We start from the raw sequence: 22,687 nt of genomic DNA, 5'->3' as shown, positions 1-22,687 counted from the left end.
TGGAATAGAAGCAGTCCTGCAGAACAGAAGGATAACTTCCATGGGTTGGAGTTTGAGAAACTGGTCACTGCGGGAAAGCCACGTTACACCTGTGTTTAAACATAGCTACAAGCTTCAAACACAGATAGCTGGAAAAATAATAAGAATGTGTTTTATGCTGTTTATATGAAGAGACTAGCAGTAACTAGAGAGTATTGCTATTTATTGAAGGCAAATGTTCTGTGAAGTTCTAATTGGATACAGATAAACAGATTGTTTCATAATTAAGACTAACAATTTTGGGATATAATACAGAGTAGTGCCTTACAAGAGGTGTCGGTATGCAACTGAGTAAATACAGGGAGGCTGATGCTGACGACTTCAAGAGAAACAATTATCATTTCGAAAGATTAACATTTCTCAGAAATAATTATTTTTTAGACATTCGTTTCATGGTGATGACTTTTCGATTCTCATTTTAGCATCAAAAATTCATTGAATTCTGCATCCATATATTAGCGTGCTTAAAAAGTAAATTTCCATGCCTGAAGTACTTTTAAGCACACTAATTAGAAATACTGAAAACATAAATTCCAATTATTTATTTATTATAAATATTCTCAACATAATTATTTAAATTGAAATTACATTTGGAGATTTGATATATAAATTATTCACTTCCGAATCACTCACTTTTCTAATTACATTTATCACTTTCATTGTAATAATTGTATATTCCAAATTACATAACAAGCAGAAAACAACTTCATAACAACCAGCAAAACAATCACTACATATCCAAAGGCCATGAAATCTATCTCTTTTTATATGAATATAATACACTTTCGTCTTCAACATCATAAGTTCGCCATTGCGTGATAATGAATCAACAATTTCATTCTCTTTAAAATATAAATACATTTAGGATTCTCGAGTGACTGTTCAAAATATTTTGCACGAAATACATGCGAAACCAGTGTTTTAAGCACTTGCCGTGTTGGACAATCTTCACTTGTCATGCTTAAAATGCTATTATTTCGCAACTTGTTGCATAAATAGCAATTATAATTATGATTATTTTTATCCCTTTATCTTTTAAACACATTTACAAACACCCATTTTGTAAACATGTCCACATTATTATTTTCAGTTGCAACAAATAATTTTGCATAATGTTTTTATTACATTTATGGTTCAAGAGTATTTTAATACTTTAATTAATAATAAATCAGTTTAAGTAATGTATATTTTGCAAGACGCATGCTTCACCCTAAGCGTGAACACTGCGGGGACAGCATGACTGTTATCAGGGAAGACTATACAGGTTCTAACAAACTTAATTACCATTCAGCTCATGCAATCTGTGATTTTTTTTCGAAACTAATTTTGAAGCTATTGATGTTACTGACGTAACACTCTTTAATTATCAACTTCAAATATCAAGGTTTAGGACAACATACTGCCAAAATCTTCTGCTGAAAAGGTAGAAAATACAGGGAGAAGCTAAGTGACAAAAAAATTAAGAAATCAAGAAAAGAATGCACAGCAGAAACCACTTTAAGAAAGAAATGGTCTAGAGTGCCGAAGAAAAAATAAACTGAAAATAATAGTAAATTACGAATGAGAAAGTACAGAGAGAAATTAAAGGCTGAAGCAATGTTAAGAGATGTTGGATATGATTCACCATCTAAGTCTCAGTCATTGGGGAAGACAATACATCGAGCACAAAGAGGTCATTACCAACATCTCCAAGAAAGAAACGTGCTGTTGTGAAGAAACTTGCTGAAAAGTTTGGAGTCATAGAAACTTGCGAAATTAAGCAGAAGGAAGGTGAAAACTCTCATGATTATTCAGCTGTTTCACAATTTTACGAAAGTGGTCTAGAGTCTACTGTATTTCCAGAGCACAAAGATTTTGTCACTTTCATCAATAAAGATCCAGAAAAAGAAAGAAAACAGAAGAGAGTGTTTATGATGACAGCAATGGAAGCATATAGTTTTTAAAAGTGAATATCCAATGTTCAATTAAAAAATCTAAGTTTGCTAGTTTACGACCAAAATACAGTATATACTTCCAGTTTCTGAAAAAGATAAAAATGTTTGCTGTTGTCAAATGTGGACCTTCTTACTGACGGATTATGCAAGTGCACTGGAATATCCTTTCTACTAATAAATTATTAGAAATGTCCACATGTGACTAGAATATCGCATGCTACTTGGAAAGCCAAATGTAGTAATACTGAACAGTTTATAACAAATCTATTCCCAGATAGTACAGGTGGACAGACACATAAAATGGAGGCAGTCACCTGTCCTCCTGAAACTGCAAGAAATATATTGATCAGACATCTTAAGGGTTTATGCAAACTATGTTTCATTGCAAAAACACAAATGCAAGAAATAAAATATCTGAAAGGAAATCTTACAACCTAACATGCTGTAGGCTATTACAAAAAGATTTTGCAGAAAATGTTGGAATAAAACACAAGGATGAAATGTCCACACATTGAGTCAACAAGGGTATTATCACATTTTCAGCTGTTTTGAATACTTTAAACAGTACAAAATCATATGCATTGGTCACAGATGATGTGTAACATGTAAAAGGTGCAGCATTAACATTCAACAGAATCATATTGGAAGATGCCATGCACAGCGAAGAACAGAATATTTCCACATTCTGTTTGTCAAAAAAGTGTACAATATCGTCTTGGAAAACTCTACAATATCTACTAAGTCCAGGAGAATCGTCCATTTATATTCTAATACTTATTTTTACTGTTCTGATCGTAATTTAAATACGATAAATTTCTTCCATAAGTTAAACAGAGATAAATGTAATTTGCAGTGATTATGTCAGTAACAAGTGAATGTTACATCAGTAATATTATTTGAAATGTCTGTTTTGCATGTTATTTACATTTAACAAAAGTGTTAATGATTATAAAAAAGGTAACCTACTGTATATCAGATTCATAAATTATACAGTATTCATATTGCCTTTTTACTATGTAACTTCACAGAAATTCATCATTAAACATTTATTATAAAATCTATGTCCATATCATGTTACGTCAATAATAATAATTCATTATGCGCTGTTTTAAAAGTCCTGATAGAAAACCCATCAAACAGAAGAGCATGAAGGGTTTTTTAAACTACAGGGGCAATGCCTGCATGAAATCAATGTGAACACGATTGTCCCTGGTTTAGATCCATGACTAAATATACTGAAAGAGATTTGTAGCTTGTAATTATTGTGATCATAGACACCTGCAAAATTAAGGGTCATAAAAACTTTTCTAAAAACGTATGCTACATGGTTGTGAAACTTGGACTCTCACTGTGAGAGAGGAAAAGAGGTTAAGGTTGTTTGAGAATAATGTGCTTAGGAAAATATTTGGGGCTAAGAAGGATGAAGTCAGTGGCGTATACTGGTTAAAGGGTTTGGGCTACCGCTGACCCTATTATTACACAAAATATATCTAAGAATTACTTTAATTTTAATTACTATGGTAAAACTAATAATACAAAATTATTACATTATGTTATATTATAAACTTTTTCTTTTGTAATTTCCTTGGGCTACCACCGGTAGCCCCGGTAGCCCGCAAAATACGCCCCTGGATGAAGTTATAGGAGAATGCAGAAAATTACACAATGCAGAACTGCACACATTGTATTCTTCACCTGACATAATTAGGAACATTAAATCCAGACGTTTGAGATGGACAGGGCATGTAGCACATATGGGCGAATCCAGAAATGCATATAGAGTGTTAGTTGGGAGGCCGAAGGGAGAAAGACTTTTGGAGAGACCGAGACATAGGTGGGAGGATAATATAAAGATGGATTTGAGGGAGGTGGGATATGATGGTAGAGACTGGATTAATCTTTCTCAGGATAGGGACTGATGACAGGCTTATGTAAATGTGGCAATGAACCTCTGGAATCCTTAAAAGCCAAAAGTAAGTAAGTAACAAAATAACAAATCTCTGTTACACAGAAAAGTTTCCTAATAGCCTAAGAATGTGTGTTTCAAATATCATGCATATAACATTAATAGTTCCGGAGATATAAAGTTATTAACTATTTTGTGTGAGAATAAAGCAAACAATTAAAGTTACCAGAAATTTCAAACAATTTAAATTTAAAAACTATATGCACCAGAGCTTTAAAAGTGACAGCTAAAAGGTTCATAAATGTGCATCACATTTTGTGTCATCAAACTTCTTATTGTAATCTGTTTTTAAGTTGATTTTAGTTCCTTTCTTTGCTAACATATCTGCTTTCTCGTGACCATTCAGTCCACAGTGGGCCGGGATCCATTGGAAGACCACTTTTTTATTGTAAATGTGGGGAAGCAAGAAGGATGACGACTTCATTGTGAAATCCAGAGCAAAAAAAAAAAAAAACACACACACGTACACACACACACACGAGAAATGAGGGGTAGTTTGATCGGTGTTCATTATAGATGCCTGTTGCTAGTAGCCAGAGTTGGGGTGTAGTCAATATATACTGCAGGGCTGTGTCTTCTGCAGCTGGTACTGATGATTTTAATTTACTTCTTTTGTGGTTTATGGATGGAAGTATAGAAGAATGTGTTCCAGATCTTCATCATGATTATTACACCACAGACAAGTAGGATTATCAGAAATGTGAAATCGGTGTAGGTATAATTGAGTGACAATGTGATCTGTTCTGGCTCTTGTTAGGGCAAGTTTTTGTACATTTCCAGGTCATTTGGTTTCTTTTGTACAGACTGTAAAATTTTTCCTTTGTCAGAAGAGAGCCAATTGTTGATCCATAGGTTTGTAAAATGAGACTTCACTGAAGCAAAAGCACGGATAGAGATACCACTTGAAGAGGTCTTGGTTGTAAATACGGTATGTTGCCTGTTTTGCAATATTACCAACTTTCTCATTTCCAGGTATACCACAATGACTAGGTATCCATTGAAATGTTATTTCCTTTTGGAGTTCTTTTAGTTTACTTAGTTGTTTCCGAAGTGGAATAATTCTATGTGCACATAGGTTTGGTACATATTTAATTATATAATTGGAGTCGGTAAGTATGGAAATAGATTTTTCAGGAATTTGAGTAACACACTGAAGAGCAGCATCAATAGCTAGCAATTCAGTGTCAAGACTGGAGGAGGATGAACATGGTATGAAATAACTTTCTTGATATTTTGGAATGCGTCTGTTTTATAATGCTTATATACGATCAAAATTGACCTGTGGATGTGAAATATGGGGAGGAGCATCAGCAACTCATCTACAAAAAATTTCTGTTCTTCAAAACTCAGCCTTAAGATTATGCCTAGGAGTACCAAAAACCACATCACTGTTGCCCTAGAAACTGAATGTAATATTCAACTAATCAGACAAAATGCTCTAAAAATACATTTAAAATTTTGTGTGATGAAATTTTCAAATTTCAAAGATTATTTTAAACCAACATTTTTCATTTTAAAAGTTTACTGGTTTTCCACCACATTTAACCATCCTTGCCCCTTGAAAACCTTGTGCACCAGAGCATAAATTCGTATTAAATTTTATGTAATATATATTTCTCACACATCAAAATGTATTTTACAGTAAACATATTGTTTTTAATTCACTGGTTTTTCACAATATTAAAGTCATTCTCTCTCCTTAACATCCCATGTAGCATTTGCAATGAATTTCCCTATTCCTTTCCTTTTTGTATTAAAGGTTTTCTTTTGTTATTGGTAACCTATTTTTATTTAGTTAATATTAAGCAGGAATATGAATGCTTATAGAATAATTCATTAATAGTATATAAAAAAAGAAAACATCATTATGTCCGAAGTTAATTTCACCTCCTTCCATTTCAAGTAGGGGATGGAGGTGGGAGTTGCTGGGAAATATAATTTTCCCTTATCATTGGTGAGCCGTGCCTACTACCATGGCCGTTTACCTACTACATCACTTCATCTGTCAGAGCGCTCTCAGACGTCACAGAATAGATAGCGCTATCAATCCCTTCATTTGTTCTTTCCAAATAATCCTATTGGCCGGGTCATTACGTCTCACGAGGATAGAGGGGGAGAGAGTTTACCTGTTTTAACGGAGATACACGGAACGTCACTTGGGTTCCGGTACGCAGCAGATACACTTAATAAGATTTAGGCTCTCGTACGCGGAGATATTCGGAAACAATTGCCTTAGATTCAAGCTCTCGTACACGACAGAAACATTTAACAAGACTTAGCATTTTGGTACGCGGCAGATATAGATAATGTGACTCGGGCTTTGTACATGCTGGAGATAGATCAGTGGAGTAGTTAAATTGCGTCGTGTGTGTTTGGGATTTTAGTGGATCGTAGTTTGAAATATCGCTTGCTAGTGATACGTCTTGGGGGCAAGTTTTAGTATTTGCATCGAGTAACATATTTGTGAGATATATGTGTTTGAGGTAAATTGTATTGGGAATTATGTAAGGAGATATGATTTGAAATGTGAGTTCATGTTCCGAGACGGTTAGAGTGATAAGGCAGCGATTACTGTCTCACATATGCTTTTAGTGTTTTCCCTGCTCCAGTTTGATTGTCGCTTTCCTTCGCCGCTATTTTCTTATCATGTGCGTCGAGTTTAGTTGCTATTTAAATGATCCTTGAAATTGGAATTATCGTCCGTTACTTATTACGTGCATCTGTCTCCATCCCTCTCTCTCTCCGTTGCATATTCATTTTGTAAAGTGCAGAGATTTGTGTTAGTGCTATTTGCACAGTTTATGTGAGCAATATGTGCAATGGGTAATGTATAGTGATCTGTCATGTAATGCCTTATGCTGCGTAGAGATTGTCTCTTATTGAGTGTATATGTATTTTTAGTTTGGTTAGTCAGACTGAGTGGTATCTATGGTCGAATGGATCATGTATTAAGTTAATGTGCTGGCTGGCTGTTGTGTTCAGATTCATACTCAGATAGTTAATATATATATATATATATATATTTAGAGAGTGGTTCATGAACATATGGTTAATAGGTTAGTCACTGATGGTCGAGAGACGGCCATATTAGATGATTTAATCACTTATAAGTGTGTTGGCCTCAGTCTTGTGATACTTACATGATTTACATATCCTGGGGATATCATTTCAGATTAGTTTGTCCTATTTTCACTTATCTATTTCATGTTTCTTGTTATTTCATTTTTCATTTATGTACATTGTTACTTATTATTGTTAATTATATTTGTTTTACAAATTCACACTATTCATTCTAAAAGTCTTCCACTGCGCACACCCAATCTTTTCAATGTGCCGTCCACCTGGCGAAAGCAGCCAATATAAGAAAGATAAAGAGAAGGAGTGGATGATCGTACCACCTCCCCTCCACATTGGCAACATTGTGAGGGCTCAGAAAAATGAGGTTCTATTTGACATTTTTAGCGAAATCGAGATTTTTACTGCAATGAGTAGTACTAAGTTAGCACTATCTACCATATGAATTTTATGTTGATATTGCAATTATTTTTCGTCGTACAAACAATTTGATGAAGATCTAATTGCACTTTTGTGTGTTTCATGACAGTGACGATATTTTCAATAATATGTCACATTAATGTATAAAATCAGTTATTTTATAATATAATATAATATATTATCATTATTAGTTTTTGTGCATTATCTATCTTCGTAGGTCATCCAGCTATTTGCTGACAACACACGTGTTCCACTATGAATTTCCTCTTCTTACAAATGATAGGTAAAAAGCACGATACTGGCTAACTAATTCACGAAACACGAAAGGAAGGGGGGCAACCAATTAAATAAAGAAATTACTTACCTAGACGGAGCAGAAGAAAATATATCCGTTGTAGAAAGTTCAGCCACAAATGTTGATGAACGTTAGGTTTACAAAATGACTAAGTAACATCAAATTGAAAGGTAGAGGTGGAGGGGGGGGGAGGAAGGAAACGTATTGGAGTACTGGAAATCACGTGTGTAAGGAGAATTTATATTATAACGCGGACTATATATATATATATTCGGGGGTTGCTCACTCAAATGGGATACCTTACTTACTGGCTTTTAAGGAACCCGGAGATTCATTGCCGCCCTCACATAAGCCCGCCATCGGTCCCTATCCTGAGCAGATTAATCCAGTCTCTATCATCATATCCCACTTCCCTTAAATCCATTTTAATATCATCTTCCCATCTACGTCTCGGCCTCCCCAAAGGTCTTTTTCCCTCCGGCCTCCCAACTAACACTCTATATGCATTTCCGGATTCGCCCATACGTGCTACATGCCCTGCTCATCTCAAACGTCTGGATTTAATGTTCCTAATTATGTCAGGTGAAGAATACAATGCGTGCAGTTCTGTGTTGTGTAACTTTCTCCATTCTCCTGTAACTTCATCCCTCTTAGCCCCAAATATTTTCCTAAGCACCGTATTTTCAAACACCCTTAACATATGTTCCTCTCTCAAAGTGAGAGTCCAAGTTCACAACCATAAAGAACAACCAGTAATATAACTGTTTATAAATTCTAACTTTCAGATTTTTTAACAGCAGACTGAATGATAAAAGGTTCTCAACCGAATACTAACAGGCATTTCCCATATTTATTCTGTGTTTAATTTCCTCCCGAGTATCATTCATATTTGTTACTGTTGCTCACAGGTTTCAAATGGGATAAACCATTATTTAATGCTTGTGAAATATAACATTATTGTATACGTGGATTGTCATTCATAGGATGAATGACCTGTAGTGTATCATTTATATTGATTAATTCATGATCTTGTTCTGTCAGATGCGTTGCAAACTTTCATTTTCGTTTACTGTATTTGAAATCGGAAACATGTTCATTAAACCAGGTTCTGTAATTTCTGTGAGTTTGACCAATGTATTTGCTAGGCCAATTTTTGCATTGTAGCATATATATGCCACTTTTTTGAAATTGATCTCTATTATGTATCAGTATGTAATTACTTAATTCCGATTCAGTTGCATGTTCAACTATGTAAGCAAGTTTTAATCCTAGTTGAGTGTAAGAGAAGGCCTTACAGCCTTAACTCTGCCAGGTTAAATAAAGCCATTATTATTATTATTATTATTATTATTATTATTATTATTATTATTATTATGAAGTTTATTAGGTATGACGTTATTTAATTTATTATTAGCGCAGAAGGCAATATTCATATTGTGTTTTTTGAGGAAGTTGTTCAATTGGTTAGAAACTGGTCCAAAGTACGTCATGCTTGTTCATGTTTTTTGGGGTTATTAGTTCAAGGAAAGTGTGTTGAGTTCTTACGTTTTTGGAGGAGGCTGTCTACTGTATGTTTTTAGAAACCATTATCTTGGGCTAAACAGATAATATAAATATATTCTTTATTATAATTAGATTTACTTAGTGGAATAGTTAATAATCTATCAATGAGGAAACGAAATTTACTAATTTTATGAGTTTCTGGGTGGTTAGAAAGCTGTGTTGAGAATGATTATTGGAGGTTGGTTTCCATTATATGTCAAAATTAAAACGGAAATGTTTTATAAAAGTTTTGAGGTCTAGAAAGTTTATTGATCAGTTAACAGCTGACTGGGAGGTGACTGGGGTGTAACCTTTGATAATAAGTTATCCTGGAAACAACAAGTGGAGAAAATTAGCTCCCAAACTTCAAACCAACTGAGGATCCTAAAACGCCTTCCAGGATGCAAATGGGAATGTGCTCGCTCAACTTTAAGCACTACATATCAAAAGTATGTTCTTCCTGGACTGTAAAACACACAATTGGTCGACTCTAAGACAGTAAAAATAACTGCTGTGGATGCCATGTTGACCCTCAGAGAGATCCATGCTGTTGTATGAAGAGCTAATCAGACTATCGGATGGTCAATACTGGTACAAATACGAAAATAAGAAAGAAACCCCAAAACACAACATGGATTTGTGAAGAAAGTACGTAAGCTAAAAGAACAATATTCAATTATATCAAATGAACCCCAACCCATGATACAGAATCCAACTGAAATAGAATCCCATGACTGCTTCACAGACCTAAACCAAAGTGTTTTTAAAAAAGGAACAGACACAATGAGTCTAAAGCTTTTGGCCTTGGAGACTATCAACAGTAAATACCCAGAACCTGAATGGCTCAGAATATACACAGATGGCTCACAAATACATGGTTACCCAAATGCAGGAGCAGGGATATACAGCTACATCTTCATTTTTTATAAATCTAAATTTAACAGAAGAAATACTGAAATCAGAAGTAAACACTGAAATACTGAAACAATTGTCTTTAGAGACAATTAATATTAGGTACCCTCCACAAAACTGGCTTCATTTATACACCGATGGATCCTTGATCTCCAGAGAACAAGGTGCCAGTGCAGGTGTTACGTGCTGTCTCTTCTCACTTTATAGATCTCTTGAGTATGGAACAACAAGTTTTGATGGAGAAATCATTGCAATAAGTGAAAGTCTCAGGAATCTTCTATGCCACATCAATAAATTTAAAAATGCAGTTATATTGTCAGACTCCAAAGCAGCTCTTCTATCAATCGTATCTAAACACACACCTTCATCTCAAACAGCAGAAATAACTAAAATGCTCTCTCAATTAATATCACTCAATAAAAGAATTGTATTCCAATGGATACCATCCCATTGTGGAATCCTGGGAAACTAGAATGCGGATGCTTTAGCAAAGCACTGCTACTTACAGACCTGTTACTAAATCTACGTATTACTCTGTGAAAAGATTTATTAAATCTACATACTTAGACTTCAACAAACAAAATTTGATAACACAATCTCAAGGGAAAAAATGGAAGTCTCTGCATCATAATCCACAGTTAATTCCCGATTTACCACGAAAATCGTCTGTAGCTGCATTTAGATTGGCAACAGGCCATGACTGTTTGGCCAAACACCTGCATAGAATTGGAATATATCAGTCCCCTAACTGCCCATTGTGCAACTCAAACCAAGAAATGGATTCGTAACACCTCAAAATCTGTGCTTCAGTGGCTGGCCATGATAATATCTTTGAAAAATTTTGGAGTGCAAGAGGTCAAATGACTTTATTGTCAAATGCCTGGCATTAGAAAACAACGACAACTATTTATAAATCCATCAGATCATTCAAAACAGCGTTCGATGGAGAAATCAAGCCATTCAAACAGCATTAAACCAACTTCTACTGCATCTTGGAAAATTCTCCAAGACTGTCATCCTGAGTGATTCAAGATCTGCCATAGAATCAATTGAGCTGCTGCATCAGTGGAGATTCATGACTGCTGCGAGACACTGAGGAAACTCAAATTAGCTCCTGTGGATCCCTGGACACTGTCACATTTCTGGCAATGAACAGGCAGATACATTAGGAAAAAAGCTGCCATGCTCACTAGTTGCTTCAAATCAGTATCATACCACTGCTCTAAACTCTACAAATGAAGGAACAATACCTCATGAGTTTAGAATCAAACTGGAAGACTTTTTTACATGGCCAAGACAAGAAGCTCTATCAGTTTGGGTTACTTCAAACGCCCACCTGCATGCTCTGTAATCTGGATGAAGATATGGACAGGGCCCACTTAATGTGATGCCTGGCCCTTCGCAGAACAGAAACTATTGGGAAGCCAGGATTAAGATAATGAATCAGATGGACAATTGATGACTATTTGTTAATGTTCCATGCCATTAGAGAAATAAATAAATATTACCAATTCCTTTCATGATTTACACCCTATCATAAAGTTCACCTCCGAGTCAGCTGTTAACCAATCAATAAACTTTCTAGACCTCAAAACTTTTATAAAACATTTCCGTTTTAATTTTGACACATACTGGAAACCAACCTTCACTAATCATTCTATACACAGCCTTTCTAACCACCCAGAAACTCATAAAATTAGTAAATTTCGTTTCCTCATTGATAGATTATTAACTATTTCACTAAGTAAATCTAATTATAATAAAGAATATAATTATATTATCTGTTTAGCCCAAGATAATGGTTTCCAAAAACATACAGTAGACAGCCTCCTCCAAAAACGTAACAACAACTTACAAAAAACTCAACACACTTTTCTTGAACCAATAACCCCTAAAAACATGGACAAGCATGACCTACTTTGGACCGATTTCTAACCAATTGAACAACTTCTTCAAAAAACACAATATGAATATAGCCTTCTGCACTAATAATAAATTAAATAACGTCATACCTAATAAAAAATTTCATAATAGAGATCGACTTCAAAATAGTGGCATATATATGCTACAATGGAAAAATTGGCCTAGCAAATACATTGGTCAAACTCACAGAAATTACCAACCCAGTTTAATGAAAATGTTTCCGATTTCAAATACAGTAAACGAATATCAAAGTTTGCAACCCATCTGACAGAACAAGGTCATGAATTAACCAATATAAATAATACACTACAGGTCATTCATCCTATGGGTGACAATCCACATATACATATTGCTGAAGAATGTTATATTTCACAAGCATTAAATAATGGTTTATCCCTTCTGAATGAGCAATTCCCAAACATACATAGTCTGCTTTATAATTTAATTTCTCCTTACACACATGACTTCCGATACTCCAATATGCTTCTTCTCCCCCCCCCCCACCCTTCAATTTGATGTTACTTAGTCCTTTTGTAAGCGCAACGTTCGTCAACATTTGTGGCTGAACTTTATACAAGAACGGATATATTTTCTTTTGCTCCGTCTAGGTAAGTAATTTCTTTATTTAATTGGTTGCCCCCCTTCTTTTCGTGTTTCGTGAATTAACATCATTTGGTTACAAATCATAAATAATTTTCATTATTAATCCTTTCAATATAGTAAATAAGAATTTGTACATACTTTCAGATTACAAGACCACGCATGTCTCAAGTGTTACTCCAGTCTTACCACACATGAAGCTGCATATTCACCTCTCTTCACTACTCTGCCAATTCGCATCAGCATATCGATCTGACATTTGTAAATGCAGCCTTCATGTTAATCTTGTTATGCAGTCACATTGAATGGTGCTTATGCTATTTATATAGCTTAATCTTATACTCATAAAAGTGGACTGATCATTTACTTTTTAACAATTCTATTCTTGTACATACAGTTTTTACTGTTTTATGGTACTATTATGAATTTTACTCACTTACTTGTGACTCAATATGTGATATCATAATTCATTATGCATCCGAATCTATTTTATAAAACCCATGGTTTCACCGATTGTTTATAATACTTCGTTCATAAGATTTTGTAGGTTAATTGGGGATCTAATGATGGTTCCTTGAACCGAAAACATTCATCAAAATGTTAAAATAAAACATTTATGTTATTGTAATATTAATAAAACTTTTGGAATTTCTCACAGCTTATCGGACCCAACATGGTCTTTAAATATACTTTCCAACAAAATACCACATAATCTTTAAAAATTCTAGAACATTCGTAATTACTAACTATATTCAAGAAAACAAAGGAAATGCATGAGTTTAGCTTGCAGTAAGTCTGTTGCCATTCACAGATTAATTTCAGTGCACTTTAGTGGCAGCAAAAGAAAAGAAATTTCTTGGGACGAAGTGTTAAAACAAGAAGAACCAAGAAAAACGTACACCCCTTTCCTGTTGCATGGCCATAAAAATATGATTAATTTATAATAAGCCTACAGCTCCAAACATTTCTAAGCATGTTGTGCCTATCGGAAAACGAAGGAATTAAATGGAAAATGCGACCACATGTGCTTAATTATCGTCGCATTGAGTGGAACCAAGGGACGGAGCATGAGATTCAGACATTTTTAGCACATAAAGAGAGAGATCGCCAAACAAAATGAAAGATTTAATGGTTGGTAACATTAAGGAGTGCACATAATTCACTACTACTGTAACAGCTCAACTTTGAACAAGTGAGGAGGGAAATATAACAACAGGCTGAGGGCGATCTATCTGAAAAATGGCTTTAGACATACAATTTATAACTACTTACGCATAAAACGACTACAAAGCCCATAAAATATATATCTCAAACATGAACAGCAGCAACTCTTCGTTGTTTCCTCCTCCTCCTCATCTTCTGCTGATGTGGGAGCTGCGGGATAACACACAAGGCCTCGAATGGTCCTGGGTAGCCTGCAAGCAAAATTAACTGCATTCACAGGCTTTCATTGAATGGCATATTAATAGGGTGAGGAGTCATATGCAACTGCATATTTTACTGTCCATTTGCAAGTGATGTAAAATCATTTTAAACAGCTGTAATGCAGAATGTTCAAAATCAATTCTACATATTTTTGCATATTTCAGGTGTTCCTGTACATAAGAGACTGCTGAGCATGTAATGTAGCACATTTTCAGGTATAAAGCCCCAAATTAAGATATTTTGTAAAACAATAATATTCTGAAATGTTTGTCAGCATATAATATTTTTCTCTTAAATTGTACCCAATGGCGATAAATTCCTTGCATATGCAGTGTGGGTGTGCAAAAACCAAAACCACCACACTATGCTTTTGCTACAAGAAGCATTCCCAAACACCTCTACTTCATCATCATCCATACAAGTTGTAGGCCATTACAATCTCATAATAAAGAGGAATTTTCTCCCCAGCTCTTTTTGGGACGTACCAGAGATCTCTTCCAATGGGACTGATAGTGAAGCATAGCTTTTGGGATTCTAGGGGATCTCATACATTGCAAATGGCTCATCCATTTGTTCTCATATTTCTATATGAAATGGAGTATTGATTCCAGACCAAGAGGACTTAAATATAATAGAGGGGTTCAATCGCCGCTAACTCTTTTAACCGACACTACGAACGCTACCATCGTTTCTTACCAACATTCCGGCACTGAATTCAGATGCCAAGAAATGGACAATGAGCATGCGTGCTTTTGGTTTAAGTTGTCAGTCCTGTTAAGGTAGGAAGGTGAAAGAAAGAACCGAAGGAGAAGGAAGACATCTTGATTTGTCTTGTATCTGTTGTGTACTGTGAAAGATGCCATCGTATGTGAAGTGTGAATATTTGAATTATAGAAATAAGAAGGACAGCCACTCAAATAAGTGTTTCTTCAAAATATCGCGAGATAGTGAACGGTGAGTTTTCATTTACAATAATAGTAATTTTATCACTTAAACAAATTTGATGTACTGTAGATTTTTCTAGTCACGTGCATCATTATAAATTATATAAGATACCGGATACTATTCGTGTGTGTGTGTGTATATGTATGTATATATATATATATATATATATATATATATATATATATATATATACACACGCATCTATATATAATAATAAATTTAGCTTCCCTTATGGAAAGGTTGCCAGATTTGATAAAGCGTATTACATACAATTTGGAAACACACCTAAAAGGTAAAATGATATACATTTGAAACGGTTAGGAAATCGAATATGCAAAATGTCAGAAAAATTTACACCTAAGTAGCGTTTGTGATCATTTACAGTTAAGAAAGGGGGGGAAATATCATCAGATAGGTTAGAATGATTTGAATGCCATATACCACGAGAAAAATAATAGTACGGATTGATTGGCATTGATATCTAAACCAATTAACAGCCATCGGTTAAGATAACTTGAAATTTCCATTATCACTCCCATACAAATGATTTCTCAATATCTGAACCGATCCTTTGAGGGCACTAATGGCTATTTCCTTCACAATGCTGTGTGTTAGGCCCAAGTTTTTACATGTGTTGGCAAAGAAGGAGGATATGGTACCTCGTGCTCCCACCATCAGACCTATCACATCAATGTGGGACAGGCTATATTTATCTTTATAGAACAGAATTGTTGGTTCATAGATCCGTTTCTTTTCACTGTCCACCTCATGCAGTTGATCTGCATGTGTCTCAAATCTGATGGTGGGATCAAGAATATATGCCGAGTTGTTCTTAATGGCAATGATATCAATTCGCCGAACACTTCCTTGTGTGGCTAGTCCCTGCACCTCTTGATGGACTGTAAACCCTACTTCCTTCAGTGCCTCGGCCAGCATAGAACAGACAGCATGGTGACGGATGTTGCGAAGGGCCTCACTATAGGGGCAGAAGCCAAGGATATGGGGAAGAGTTTCAATCTCGCTGAGACAGCGCCTACAGCGGGTACCATTCCGACTTCTACCCGGTACAGCTCGGACCGGAGCGACATAGCCTATCATTTTAAGGGCGTCTATCCATTCTGAGAGCGTTAGACCTTTGTGATTTCTTATCCAGCTGTTTGCTGGGGGGAACTCTTTGTTAAGAATCACTCCTTTACCCTTTTGTTACAATGTACACCAATTTTCAAATTCTTTGTCTCTTAAAGCGTCTCTAACTTTTCGAGAGTCCACAAAATTTTCACGATTATTTAAAAAAGAATTAGCAGGAGTTAATTTAAGGCTCTTTAAACATGTTTTACTCTCCTCAATAAGGTCCCTAGTGGAAGTAATGTAAGGATCATTAGTTTTGTGTAATACCCTTAAGCCGTTAATGTGTTGTAGCATGGATTCCCAGCATACCTTAAAAAGACCAAGACCTTTATATTTACGATGTGTATATATCATAGAATCGGGTGTGTCAGCTGGTAGTTGCAAAATTTCTTTCAGAGTGCTTTTAATAATTTTATCAGCATTATCTAAAAAAGTATTGGGTATTGTTTTCAAGGGTATTGTCTGAAATGTGTAGATTAATGATGGGCAAATTGAGGAATTTAATATACAAAACTTTTGATCAGGATGTAATAAAGGAGACGAAATTAGCAAATCTAATCTAGTTTTCAGGTCGTTTAAAATGGTTTGGGAATCGAATATACAACCATCAGAAAAATTAACACCTAAGTAGCGTACATGCTCATTTGCAGTTAAGCATGTGATAGTAGTGTCATCAGAAATGTTTAGTTGATTTGGATGCAATTTACCGCGAGAAATATTAATAGCTACAGATTTATTTACATTTATATCTAAACCGTTTGAGAATAAGGTGCTTAGGAAAATATTTGGGGCTAAGAGGGATGAAGTTACAGGAGAATGGAGAAAGTTACACAACACAGAACTGCACGCATTGTATTCTTCACCTGACATAATTAGGAACATTAAATCCAGACGTTTGAGATGGGCAGGGCATGTAGCACGTATGGGCGAATCCAGAAATGCATATAGAGTGTTAGTTGGGAGATCAGAGGGAAAAAGACCTTTAGGGAGGCCGACACGTAGATGGGAGGATAATATTAAAATGGATTTGAGGGAGGTGGGGTATGATGATAGAGACTGGATTAATCTTGCACAGGATAGGGACCGCTGGCGGGCTTATGTGAGGGCGGCAATGAACCTTCGGGTTCCTTAAAAGCCATTTGTAAGTAAGTTATATCTAAACCAATAGCTTTGAAACATCCTTGTGAGTTCTAAAGCAGAGTTTTTGTTTTTAGCTATGATAACAGTATCATCTGCAAAACCAAGTACAGTAATAGGTTTTAAACCTGAAACAAGATTGAAACTTTATTTGGCAGTGATTGAGTCTTCTGACATTTCATTAAGGATGTGATCAGTACATAGATTGTATAATGCGGGTGAAAGGGGCAATCCTTGCATAACTCCTTTTCGCAAACCAATGGGATTAGTTTTTTTATGATTGTTTTCTACTCTAGTGGAATTATTTAGTTGAAGTTTCAAAATTAACGTTTTCAACAAGCTTGGAATAACCAAGCTATCTAATGTGTTTGATAGGTACAAGTGCCCGATATTATCGAATGCCTTACTAACGTCAAGGAAAACGAGAGTTGCATCACATTTTTTAGATTTTGCGGACATTGAAGTGGACCTGAGAAGGGATGTATTAACTATTGTTCCTGGAGAATGTGTAAATCCCCTCTGATGAGGATTGAATTTTATGTATTCCCGAAGGCATTTATCGAGGACACATTCAATTACCCTACGTAACACGGAACAAATAGTAATTGGTCTCCAGTTTTTAAAGTCATTTTCGTCACCAGAGTTATAAAGGAGAACACTTCTTGCGGTCTGGAAGCATGGAGGTACGTGCCCAATATGGAGCATTCTTGTAGCTATGGAGGAGATGATTTCTGCAGCAGTATCATCCTTCAGAACTCTCATCAGGACGTGGTCTGGGCCAGGAGCGGTGTCCACCGCGATTCGAGATATTGAAAGCGCAACTTCTGACTTGGTGATAGATTTCTGGAATGTTTCATCTAATTCGAGTATTTCTGCTTCGGTGTAATGGGATGGATATTCTGATCGAATATTGTTATTTGGTTGAGAAAAATTTGAACTGTAAAGTTGTTGCGTCTCGCTGACATCTAATTTGCACGTTGGTTTATTTTGACTCAGTACTGTTCTTATTGCTTTCCGCCGTTGATTGAAGTAATCAAATTGTGTTTTCTCATAAAGAAATCTGTTTTTTCTTTTCTGTCGGTCTCGTTTTGTGGCTCTTTCTGGGTTAGTGGATCTGCTGTAAGTCCTCTGGTTATTTAAATTTTTCTTTAGTTTTCTTGCTTCGTAATATTTCCTGGTTGGATGTTTGGGTCCAGGTAGATAATCAATTGCTTCGGATAAGAAAATCAGGAATTGCTGTGCCACATCATCAAACACATTGTCGGATAACTGTGCGCTAAATTTATCATTCCAAGTAGAAAGATTTTGTTTGTAGAAGGATAAAGGACTTGTATTAGCAGTAGAGTGGTTTTTAGAATTATTAGTTAAATTATTGGAATTGTTCTTCCACACGGTGGTTGAACATCGGGCTTGTTTACGAATGAGACGTTCTCGATGAATATCTGGGTGGGATTTACTAATATGTATGTTGAATTTAAGAAACATTTTTTACAATAATCACACTGAATTTGATTAGAACTCTGCGTTGTATTACAAGTATCTAAAGAAATATTATTTATGTCGGTTGACTCTTCTCCTGTTGCAGCCTCCATGTAGTAAGAAATATAAAAGATTTGCTTATACTTGACCAAGTAAGGGTCTATAAATTAATAATAATATATGGTATTTGTAAAGTCTCATATATCGCAATAGTCTCACCTACAGTATATTCCAAAACTTATATCAGACACAGCACAGAACTATAAAACTTTCATATCACGATATGCAAAACCAATAAAACCTGGACGTTGTTGATAAAATGTCTATAGCAACACACAACATTGCAGGAAACAAGGCGAAAAAGTCGCTATTTTCCAAAAGTCATTCAATAAATCATTATGCGAATACCACTTTGTTTAAAAAAGAATAATTACTATGTATATCTTACATAAAATAAGTCGAAACACCTTAAATGACACTAATAAGTTCACATAAATAACGTCAAACTGTTCTGTTTCTCCGATCTCATTCCATGGCCATTCCATAATACATATATGTATTATATTTAATTTCTGTATTATGTATTCATCTAAATTAACAATACCACGTGGTGGATATTTTTCAAGAGAAGGATCTATTGCAGTTATTCTTTGTACTGAAACTCCGGTACCCTACTGCACACGACACCGATGTTTGATTTATCTGGTTTGCTACAATTTTAGAAGTTATTTTCAGTGATTTAAGTAACTTTATTCTGTCATGTGTGATGAGGCAAAGTACCGAATGATAATCACAGGAACGCTTGTTTGTATCTGTTTATAAAATCACTCAGATAAAGCAGAAAATCGAAGGGATCAGATGCACTGAGACATGGTAGTTTATACTTAAACCGTTTTACTACAAATTTTCAACATATAAAAAGGCTAACCAAAAAAGTATTACAAATGGAGGAATTATTTATATTTTATCTTTAAGGTCACTGGAGCAATTTCTTTTCATTTTCTAGCATATCCCAGTGATTTTACAAGGTACCACGAACTAGTGTTCCTGTGCTCATCATTTATATTTATATTATATTGTATTATAGATACATTATATTATTTATATTTATCCTATTATTTTTATTTCCCTTTTTTATTTCAGATACAAGGGATGGCTAGAAGCAATGGGCAGAGAAGACCTAAAGGTGAATCTGCCCAAGAAATTGCATAACAGCTTTCGGTGTGTGCGGACCATTTTGAAGATAAGTACTTCACAAGTACCCTCTGCACACATTTGAATAGAGAAGCCATACCTTGCAAAGTTCAGGCTATCTCCATCGGTCAAGGTAACCATATACTTCTTAGGTATCATCAGCTTACTTCTAAAACCAAGTCAAAATTTATTATTTTTTAAAATGCGTCTCCTGATAACACCTCGTTAGTATGAAAATGCTTCTACTTTTTGTATACAACAAACGCATAACAATTGTTAGCTGGGTATAAAAATAAAAAGTTCTTATGTGCAATTTTCTGAAATGGAGTTACAAGATTTTTTAAAATAAGCCGATGATATGCAATTTCAATGCTTCAGAACTACACATATACAGTATATTCTGTCAAAATTGAAGATTATGTAATTGTTATTTATAGGAAAAGATAAGTAGCCTGTATTGGGCTTAGTAGACCCCATAACTGCACCCTCTATTCGTGGTGTTATAGGCCTGCTTACTCTTACTGTTAGTTTATAATTATATATTTTCTGTTGTTTCGTTTTATACAGATTCTGCGGGACCTAACACCAAAGAGGAGAAAGATTCGCATCTTTGAGTACAATTGCATCGTTCGAGAGGAAGAGTTCTCAAGACTACGCAGAAAGAACCGAAGATACACACTGCCCTTGCATGTATAAAGAGTAAGGTTCCTGGGCCATTATATCAACCAGTAAGAAATTGTATCTCTTCAGATGCACGGTGTGTACAGAGGAATTGGTGGTCACTAGAAATGAAAACAAAGGCTCTTAACATTTATTTACAGAGCCCAAGTTCCTATAGGATGATTAGGAAGTTATTAAATTTCCCTTCAAAGCCTCCATTGCTTAGAGTATTGCAAAAGTAATAATAATAATAATAATAATAATAATAATAATAATAATAATAATAATTTATGTATTTATTTAATCTGGCAGAGCTAAGGCCAGTAGGCCTTCTCTTCCGCCCAGCCAGACTCTAATTCTAATTGAATACAATTGCTTACATAGTTATTACATTAATATCTAGACCATAAAACAACATGAAAGTAAATAATTAAAGTTGGATAAGTAATGTTAGTGTGACAATAATAAACATTGGTAAGAAATAGTTATAATAATAATAATAATAATAATAATAATAATAATAATAATAATAGTAATAGTAATAATAATAATAATAATAATAATAATAATGAGATAATTTAGATATTTAATTGTGATATATATATATAACCATTAAACATTGAGAAACCTGAAACAGCTATTATTGTTAAAAGATTTGTTAGAAAAATATTTTGTTAGCGTATTCTTAAATTGGTTTAATGTCTGACAGTCCCTGACATTACTCGGTAGGGAATTCCAAAGCTGAGGAACAGCCACAGTGAAAGAAGACGAATATGAGGATGTTCGGTGGGAGGAAATGGATAACATTGAGGAGTGTTGTGATCATGTGTCTAAGTTATGATGGGTGGATAAATTTTGAAAACGAGGCGCAAGATAGACAGGAGTGGAGAAATGCAATATGTGAAAGACAAGGGAAAGACAGTGGATTTTCCTACGATCTTCTAGACGGAGCCAGGACAACATTTCGAGGGATGGTGTTATGTGATCAGCCTGGCGAATATTGCAGACGAAACGGACGCACATATTATGAACACGTTGTAGTCTCTCCGCCGAAGTAACGCTTAGGTCAGTAAACAGAATATCACAGTAATCGAAGTGGGGCATCACGAGTGTTTGCATTAATATTTTTTTCATGGAAAAGGGTAGAAAATTCTTCAATCGCCTAAACGAGTGTATTAATGAGAATACTTTTTTGCAGGTTTCTGAAACTTGAATGTTCCAATTTAAACTTTTATCCACATAAACACCTGGATTCTTTACTGATTCTCTGAACGGAATTTCAGTGCCGTATATTTTAATCGGGGACAAATTTGGTATGGTAATAGTGCTTAACAAACGTGAATGGCCCACATTGATTGACTATGATTTTTCTGGATTTAGTTTAAGTCGTAATTTCCGTGTCCATGTCCAGATTGAGTCCAGATCGTCATTAATTTTAGTTACCACTGATGATGGTTTTAGTGATAAACTATTTGACATACTAAGGAATGCCTGTAGTAAGATAACTGAGACTGACAAACTGTGTTGCCTTATGTGGGATGAAATGTCTTTAAAAGCAAACTTGTGCTACAATAGTAATGAAGACATCGTAGATGGCTTTGAGAGGTATTCTGGCAATTATTCATCAGATAGAATTGCCAACCAAGGTCTTGTGTTTATGGTTAGAGATATTTGAAGTAATTACAAACAAGTTCTGGGCTATTTCTTAGCACATTCAAGCACCCCTAGCAATACATGAGTTGAACTCATTGTCAAAGCAATAGAGAAGCTGAGAAGCATTGGTTTAAAAGTAGTAGCTACTGTTTGTGATCAGGGCTCTAACAATCAAAAGGCGTATCATTTATTGGAAGTTACTACAGATCAGCCCTCCTTTACAATAAATGACAGGAAAATTGTACCATTTTTTGACAGTCCACACTTGATTAAAAGTACACGAAACATGTTCAAAAAGTATTCTGCTAAGTTTTACGATAATTACACTGCAAAATGGGAGCACATTGTGCAGTTATATAA

The 22,687-nt window shown here is 35.0% G+C and overlaps 1 protein-coding gene across 3 annotated transcripts in view; it reads right to left on the bottom strand.

The window, feature by feature from the left end:
• LOC138705125 (uncharacterized) overlaps positions 1-22,687 on the bottom strand; it is a 208,425-nt gene that overhangs the window by 113,191 nt on the left and 72,547 nt on the right. For 2 of the 3 annotated variants that reach the window (XR_011333631.1, XM_069833777.1), the window contains one exon: positions 13,979-14,121. Coding sequence is in view for 1 of the 3 variants with exons in the window: in XM_069833777.1 (XP_069689878.1) it covers positions 13,979-14,121 (143 nt within the window). In the remaining 2 variants the exon portion in view is untranslated. Of the gene's footprint in view, positions 1-12,615; positions 14,122-22,687 lie in introns of those variants that run through there. The other variant, XR_011333630.1, reaches the window with a different exon arrangement.

The sequence above is a fragment of the Periplaneta americana genome, chromosome 8 (assembly GCF_040183065.1).
Source record: "Periplaneta americana isolate PAMFEO1 chromosome 8, P.americana_PAMFEO1_priV1, whole genome shotgun sequence".
NCBI lineage: Eukaryota > Metazoa > Arthropoda > Insecta > Blattodea > Blattidae > Periplaneta > Periplaneta americana.
The sequence above is the reverse complement of the archived record's forward strand: the minus strand, read 5'-3'. Positions and strand labels throughout refer to the sequence as shown.